This window comes from Pyxicephalus adspersus, chromosome 10, assembly GCF_032062135.1.
Source record: "Pyxicephalus adspersus chromosome 10, UCB_Pads_2.0, whole genome shotgun sequence".
Taxonomy (NCBI): Eukaryota; Metazoa; Chordata; class Amphibia; order Anura; family Pyxicephalidae; genus Pyxicephalus; species Pyxicephalus adspersus.
In genome coordinates, this window is record NC_092867.1 from 31,734,319 (window position 1) to 31,742,965 (window position 8,647).

The 8,647-nt window shown below is 39.5% G+C and overlaps 1 protein-coding gene across 1 annotated transcript in view; it reads left to right on the forward strand.

Annotated features, from left to right (window-relative positions):
- The first annotated feature begins 528 nt into the window (after positions 1–528).
- Positions 529–8,647, forward strand: part of STOX1 (storkhead box 1) — a 32,931-nt gene continuing 24,812 nt past the window's right edge. Inside the window, exon 1 of the mRNA XM_072425027.1 lies at positions 529–829. Coding sequence (XP_072281128.1) covers positions 529–829 — 301 coding nt within the window. The remainder of the gene's footprint in view (positions 830–8,647) is intronic.

The following is an 8,647-nucleotide window of genomic DNA, read 5'->3' on the forward strand; positions in this document are numbered from 1 at the left end:
GATGGTGGTACCCGGCGCGCCGGCTTGGAGACCGATACTGGGACGACGCAGGACCTCATGGAAGAAACCTCCGGACTGATCGACTACGCAGCGGGATTGAAGGTAAGTGTATTTTTTTTTGTTTTAGGCATTTTTGAATTTAGTTCCTCTTTAAATTTATTTATTTTTTATGAAAGTTGTGCTTTAATTCCTTGCTCTCAGTGCCTAATATAACAATATAACAATAATAATATAATGATAATTGATATTGATCTGTGACTTGTACTCCCCATAATGATGGTGTTTTTAGCTGATCCCTGCACACCTTACTACAGCAGCACGTGAGCACTTCGCCCCGCCCACTTGTGCGGGACTCCCCAAACCCAAGGTGCAGAGCCACTCCACGCCCCCGTCTCTGGCGGCCGCTGATTGGCCGTAGAGAATATGAGTGACGGTAGCTGGCACGCCCCCTCAGTACTCGCAGTATCCCAGGCAGCAGTCAGTCATTGATTCGCATGTTGCGTCCTATGTAGGTGAGAGCTCGGCATTATGTCCCGGGACAGGCTGCTCCAGCTGGCCCCCACGTCCTTAGCCTTGGTCCTCTGTAAACTGGACGGCACCGGGGAGGTGGACAAGGGCAGCCAGGTTTTCCAGGACTTCCAGGCTGCCAATGCGAAGTGTTTTTGGAACAGGAGGCTGGTGCGGGCCGTGTCTGAGGTGTCCTTCCAGGGCTGGCTGGAGAGCTGGGTGCTGCTGGTCCAGGGGCAGAGTGTCCACCTGGAAGTACTAAGAGATGCCTGGGTCAGGAGGGCCCTGAGACCCCCTAGGGGCTTCATCATCACAGCATTGGGTGAGTCAATGTGTGTCCCAAACTTACCTTCTATTGACTTATTATAACATTATCTTTATTATTGTGTGTTATTTACCATGTGTGCATCGTTATTTAGTATTTACACATGGCTCGTGGTATGTTTTCTCCCCCTTGTGATGAGATCTAGCATCTGGGATCACCTGAAAACATGAAATAAATACACAAAATATCATGTAAATAACTAGGGGGTGAATGGTAACCTGAACTCTTCTCCCATATATATCAGTGCAGAGGTTCCTTAAAGAAGAGGTGATCACTGGCTGCTAAGTCCATCACTTTATAATGAAGATCTTGTTTGTTCCCATTCTGTATTGTGGTGTGTGAACGTCTCATTCATCATGCTGGGCAGGCAAACATCCTGTATTGTACATTAGAATTGTAAAAATGGGAATAAGAAGTTACTTTTTGATCTGATCTTTATTAAAAGATTAATGAAAATCTATGTTCTTTTATAAATCATTGAATGCAAGCAGCAAAAGTACCTAAATATGATTTGTATTACCCTTTTGTATAGCAGAACTTGGATTGGGTGAATAAGAAGCAGCACAAGGAGTCAATCGCTTGATTCAGTAGCTCATTGGTCTGCTGTTTCTTCTTTCAATGTCCAGTTGGAGACTGGAAAGGGGACAAAACCTGTACAGCTCAGCTCATATTACATCTTGAATCTGGTGCATTTATTTGCAGGCTTTTTGAGATTTTGCTGTAGAGTCCCATTGGGGATTATACTGTTTCTGCTATCACTAAGACTAAAAGTGCTGGGAATCCAGTGTTAGCTGCCAGCACAAGTGGAACACTTGCTTATTAGAGAGCCCCTGTTCTTTAATGGCTCTTTCATAGTGAAATACTAATATGGGGGAAAAACAGATTCCTTTTTTTTAATAAATAATTAAACCTGCCTTGGAAGTTTGAATGTGATTAGTGATACCCGGCAGGGAAGGACGATACACATAACACTGGTTTTATTGAGATGATCCCTGGATTCTGGTTTCATCAGTGAGAAATGAGAAAAGTTGCTTCATTTTACATTAAAGGTAGGCTCAGGCATCCCTAGCTTGCAGCAGCTCGGCATTTGGACCAGTTTAGTTAATTTTATTCTCATTTTGGCATCTGCTGTGCTTTTTGTTTTTTGTATTTTTAACTCCACCAGAATCTCAGTGCTTGCGTTTCACTTGTTGCCTTGTAGTTTATATAAATCATTGGTATGACAAGGCTCAGCCTTTGCCCATATTTCCCCCTTCATCTTTTGTTCCAGGCTATGTACACAGAGCTTATCGCTCATTATCAGCTTGCATTTACTCGCAGGATTAGCGTTGCCCTGAGCAGCAACCAATACACTTATTGGGAAGGTGTGTTCCCCTGACAGTAGGTCCATTACACAAGTGTGTTACCTTTTCATCTCGTACAAGCCAAAGCCCCTTTTCTAGTCTTCAGTGTGAATTGGTTTGTTCATCTGCTGTCACAGCTTGTGATAGTTGGACGCGTCGCTATGAGTGTCTATTGGAATTTCTCCAAAGAGGGCAGAAAGTTCTGTAATTGGCCACACACATCCAAGTTTTATTTACTATTTGTTCACATTTAATGAAGAGGCTGCTGGGCTTTCAGTTTGTTGTGAAACAACCAGTTAGATTATTTCAGAAAAAAATGTAATGTACACTAAAAACACCCATTATTTTTTTAACTTAATTTTGTATTTTATGCATGTCATTTACCTTGTGTAGACAACCGAAAGCCAAAGACTACTGCTGGGTGCCGCCATCTTGGATGAGCTGACTTGGTGGTGGAGGAGTTGTCCCAGCAACTTCCAAGTTCTGCTTGGAAGGGGAAGGGGCGTGTTAAGTGCCAACTTTAGGATCTATTATCTATTTTTTTTCAGTCAACGCCTGCTTTAAATTGTCATTCACATTGTAAAGTACATATTTGCCATAGATGAATAGGTCAACATAGTTGGCAGATACTTGGCTTTATTCCCTGAGCTATAACAATACATTGCTACCATGACTTGTTTTTAGCAATGAGAGCTAATTAGAGCAGAACAACCACATGGCTAAAAAGAATGATTGTTATGGCACCAACTGCTTGGAACCCTGTCTGAAGGAACACTTGTCTATTTCATAAAAGAACTTCCACGCCTATCTCTGGAAACCTTGTCATGAATTTAAAAAGTACCCAAACAAATACTATTCATATAAGGCAATACTGAACGTTGCTACTTTGGAGAGCAAATATTTCCTAAGTGTGCTGAGAAAACTAATATTTCTAGGAGCACCAATTTCTTGGCTGTGCCAATATCTTGTGTCTACCGCAACACTCGCTGGTTTCTCCCATGGACTGGCGAGGTACTACAGCACACAGTAATGACCAATGGAGCAGTATAGGAATTCCGAAATAGTTTTCCTGGTTAATTTTTGGAGAGGTCTGTTTTAAGAGAACCTGTACGAGAACAAAGAATGTTTAATCCATTGGACCAACAGGAGCAAATTACCTAGTAGGACATGTCAGCAATGGCTGACTACATAACTTATCAGTACAGGATTTCTTTATGGCGCAATCACTAAATTCCCAGATAATAGGAGCACCACTGCATCCAGATATGCATGTTGCATATCAGTAAACATAACGCTTTTCCTGCATTCAGAGCATTCCCTGATGTCTCATGTATGTGGCTGCGTTCTGCTCTCACAAAATTGAATCTGCATGCTGGGCAATAAAAACAGGACAGGCCTTTCATCTACTGTAGTTTGTTCCTGTTTGCAACTTGATATGTGAAAGAGGATTTGCATAACAATCAGATTGTATTGAGATATGTGTGACCTGCACTTGACAGCTCTTTATTATTGTGTGGTTGTATAGAATATTTAAAGTGCTTCTTATCTTTTGTATCACAACAGTTATTTATTTCTTTAGTGTGGTAGATTACAGAGCACCTTAGGGTTGAAATACATAGATTATCTTCTTTAGATTGATTTTCAGCATGATAGAAGGATCCAATAGGAAAAGGTAATGTACTTCTATGCTGCCTAAGGCAGTGCAAAGGACGTTGATGACCTAAGTGCAGAAACCTATAAAAAGCCATCAACTTCCACAACAAAAGCTGATTGGTTACCAGAAGGTGCTAATGTGTCCATGTGTTGCTAATGGTAAAAATATCCATTGTGTTAGATGGCTAAACTGTAAAGTTGTTGTTCATTAGACAATTGACCTTGAGCAATTGATCATGTTGGGCATCACTGGTGCTTTAGTAAGTAAATGTGTAATTTGATGTTTGTGTTCTTGTTTGTTTTTGGTCTGGTTGAGGTAGTTTCCCAAGACAGTTATCTGTGCTTTCTTCTTCTGTATGGGAGATTTCTGGTTGTTTAGCCTATGTCACCATAATTGGTTGCACCTTCAATATAACAAAACAAGAAACTTGCATAGTGATGATCTCTGGATTATTAATGTGTCTGATTTTTGCCAGTGATTGCTTTTTGTAACAGCAATTCCCAGCAGTGAGAAAGAGCCCATTCAGTACACATCCCCGACTTCTATAGCCCAGTTGGGATGTGGAAATATCTAACCTGACCCTCCTACTTTTTATACATTCAATATAGTGGACTCTGTTACCACTACACCTGAGTTGGCCCATTGACTTTACAGTTGTTACCCCTTGCTAAATTTTGCAGGGCAAATCACCTAGAATCCCCTGGTGCATTTGAGGCCAAATTTAGTTTTTTTGTGGTTTTTTTTTGCAAGTGAAAGAATTTAGGTGCATTCTGTTGTAGCAGCTCTTTTTGCAGGACTTTAGGACCAATCATTTTTTTTAAAAGTTTGGGGGTTTTTGTATTGTGATATGGTACTATTTACATACGGCCATGACTTACCTCTATCACAGATAATAAATGTGTCTGACTTTTGCCAGTGATTGTTTTTTTGTGACCGCAATTCCCAGAAGTGAGAAAGAGGCCATTCAGTACACATCCCCGACTTCTATAGCCCAGTTGGGACCTGGAAATATCTAACCTGACCCTCCTACAGCTATATGATCTGTCAATGTAAATAAAATATTTATTGTTGATCTTCTTTGTCTGGTTCTCATAGGTAGTACCTGTGTTTTGATCAGCAGAGCATAGTCAGTGTTCAGAGGTTTATTTTGTATAGAGCTGGTAACATAATCTGACTCTCTGCCCGGTATACTGTTTGTTCTTGTCTAATAGCCAAGACGGTGCTGGATGAGCCCAACCATTTTATTTGTTGTCTTACTATAAATAAAGAAATTGTCTCACATATTTCAAAGCAATTCTAGCTTGAATTACAACTGTAAGTTGATAAAGATACTTCATATAACCTTCAGCTGGTGTTGGTTGATGAGCAAAGAGTTGTCCAAACAACCAACATTGACTGAGGGGCTGGGAGGTGATTGTCAGCAGTTATTGTGAATAAGTCTTATTGAAGAGAAATATATTTTTCATGAGTACACACTTTGATTTATTCTGACAAATTCAATGTACTCACTGAAATGTAGACCAGTAAGCAAATCAAACATTCTAATATTACATGTATCTTCTAGGTGTCTTCTGTATGATATTATTGTGATTATTAGGGCTGCTGAGATACTTTGTTAACCATAAACAGAGCCCATTGTTTGTAGTCAAACCCAACACATAAGCATGGTACAGATGTTCAGTCCTTGTCATTAGAAAAGATCAAATGTGACCATTTCCACCAACAGTAGAAACAATTGTTTTTACAGACAGTGCTGTTAAGCTTTATTTAGAGAGGTGGAAGGGAGGACAGTTTGCCACATAGTAAGCATCAATGGCCATTGGCAGCCTGTTGTTTAGGGATACAGTGCAATGGATTGCTAAACATTGTTGTGGTTGCTGTATTAGGCTATAGACTTGACCTGATAGGGAGAGGCATATGCATTACTAATTGGAAAATGCAGCTTGCATATATCATGATAAAGTTTATCACCCGTGGTCATATACTTAGCAGCCATTATTTTAGGATCACCTATCTAGTAACTTAAATATGTGCACAGTGAAAAAAACTAGATCTAAAAAATGAAAAGAAATGTAGACTAGCATTTTAAGGAGGGTTCCGAGATGTTTTGCTTTGTTTCATGCATTACAGGTTTCATTCATAACGGAACAAAATTCCGCTGTGTTGGTTGGACATTGGATTGCCACTGACTGTTGTTACTCCTGCACCAGAACACAGACCTTATCTTTTCCCTTGTCACCCAGCTTGTATGTATGTGCCTGGCACTTGGCCGCTGTGTAGTGTACATGCAAGTCCTTTTTTTGTGTGAGTTTGTTCCTCAAGGCACTTAAGTAGTCTTGTTGTGTATTTATGACACTATTACTTTACGTTAAAAAAAAAAGAATGGGTTTGTGCCAAATTTGCACGGCTCTGATGTTGCCATTTCTGGGTTGCAGAAATTGGGATTTGTATATTTGCTCCTAAAACAGAAATTCTTTCTGAAACTTCTGTCTGTGTGTCACACATTAACATATCTTCCTCGTGGTCTGTGAGCTGAGCTTGGCATATTTCAAGGTTCATTGGATGGGTTAATGAAGAATAGGAGGAAAAGTTCAACCTGTTCAACATTTCATCCACCTTTTTGGTGTCATCAATAAAAGTTCATTAAAATAATTGTAAATCCTTTAGTATTTCTAAGCACAAAAAAACTTGTTCTGGTGACCGCTAAGAGGAGAGTTTCTGTAATTTGGACCTTTTTCTCACTTCCCATTGCACTATAAATCTGCATTTCCCATGTTTTGTCTTTTTGAAGACCCAGCGAGTATGGAATACCTGTTGATCTGCAAAAAAGGCACCTAAATCCTAAGTCCTGTTTTGGGCTGACATTACAGCATTTTGTAACCTGAGTACTGGGAACCCTTCCCAGTTTTCTTTGGCTAAACCACTTAAACCATCCTGTGCTCCTCATCTCCAAAAAAATGTGGACACTAATTATTCTGTAGTCCAAGATAAGGACTAGAGAAGCTTTTTGGCAAAGGTCACGGGATAGCTCTGCATTTTTGACACGATTAGCAGGTACATTTTTCACGTACTGAACATGTATAGCAATATTGTTAGGTTTACATACTTTACCTGTAAATATGTTAGGTACACGATGACAATAATATATAAAGTAACAAAAAAATGCAGCCGAATATTTCTGATAAATATGAAAGAAAAAGAAAAATCTGTGTGACTTTCATGTATGTGTTTGTTATATACCTGTTGGTAGTACAGCAATAGCTTGTCCTTTGTGCTTTGAAGGAAGCCTGATCGAATTTCTGGGTAACTCCCCTCATTTAGCTGCCCAGGGAGTTTTGTGGAATGCAATCATTATAATTTGGGTCTGAAAATTACACTGGATAAAGAAGAGCCTCAGACCGTCCATGTATAATTGTAAAAATATGCTAACCAAAGTGGCGACCTTCTTTTTGGAAGAGCTTGACCTTGCACCAACATCCATCTCCGAAGGGAATGGTTGAAGTGTAAATATAATTATCGTGATGTTAACATTTTATTTCCAAAAGCATTCCACTGTAGACCTACATGCCCCGGGATTATTTCAGAATGTCAGATGCCTCCTGCTTATTAAATGTGATATGTTTTCCTTATAGCATGTGGCTCAGCTCTTTCACGGACTTTCAATATCCCACTTATTATGGAAAATGTATTTGCCATTGAAAAATCACATATGTATATTTTGCCTCTATGATTAAAGCTGGGGCACCCGCTTAGATCAAATAGCAAGTGGCAAGTGTGTGTCTTTTTCAGCTAAGGCTTTGTGAAAGGAATAAGAGAACATTGAGCAGATTCTGTGTGCTTGTGATTAAAGATGTGAATACAAGAATCGTGCAATTTAAACAAAATATGCTCTAAAATTCAGTACAATCACAATTTAACAAAACTAACAATAGATGTATATGTCTTGTTGGGAAGAAATTGGGGGTGCTTTGTTTCCTAAGATATTTCTTTTACAAGGTCTATGTAAATAATTGTATTACTGGAAAATGTTTATTCAACTTGACTTCTGATTCCTGTGTGCACACAGGGAGATTGTGATCGGGAGATTGTGATGTTGGCTCATGTTTTTTGCAGCTGTGCTAAAATTTAGCCATTTTGGACCCAAGTCCACCGACCTATACAGAAATTTACAGACCGATCAGTTCCTTTCACACTGGGCTTTTTCCTCATCTCTACTTGTAGATTTTTGTAGCCATACTTACTCTAAACATACTTACTCTCGCTTCTCAACAGATTGGTTTATTGCCTGGCGTCAGGCAGTCGCAGTCACATTGGGCCAACTGTTTTTGATAATTAACAGATTTTTAATTGAACATCTCATGGCCTTGTTAAAGGCACTGTAGAGCAATTTAGAAACTAATGGTGTCACTGGTTGATATTTTTGATTCTCAGGAATATTAAGAGCTTCCATATCCTGAAGTTATTTCTGCAGTTTGAGGCTTCCTTCCACTATGACTGGTTTCATGAGAATTCCCCTACCCCCTCCCTGTTTTGTTTTCTCCCCCTGAACTAGTTGAACTTGTGTGTTCGCCCCTTGGGTTGAATTCCTCTATAAACCTTGGATTTGCAATAAGTTTTGAAAGATATTTACCCATCAGTGATTTTAGCAACATTCTACAAGGATCTTCATTTGTATGGAGCTAGCCAAAGCTTATTGAGGGAATTGGGTTTTGGACTGGATAGATAACCTGGTTCAATTGTTATTCCTGGATATAAGTGTCATTACCGCTCCTGGGTTATGCCACCAAATTGATAGTCCCCTAAAACAAAAATATAAAC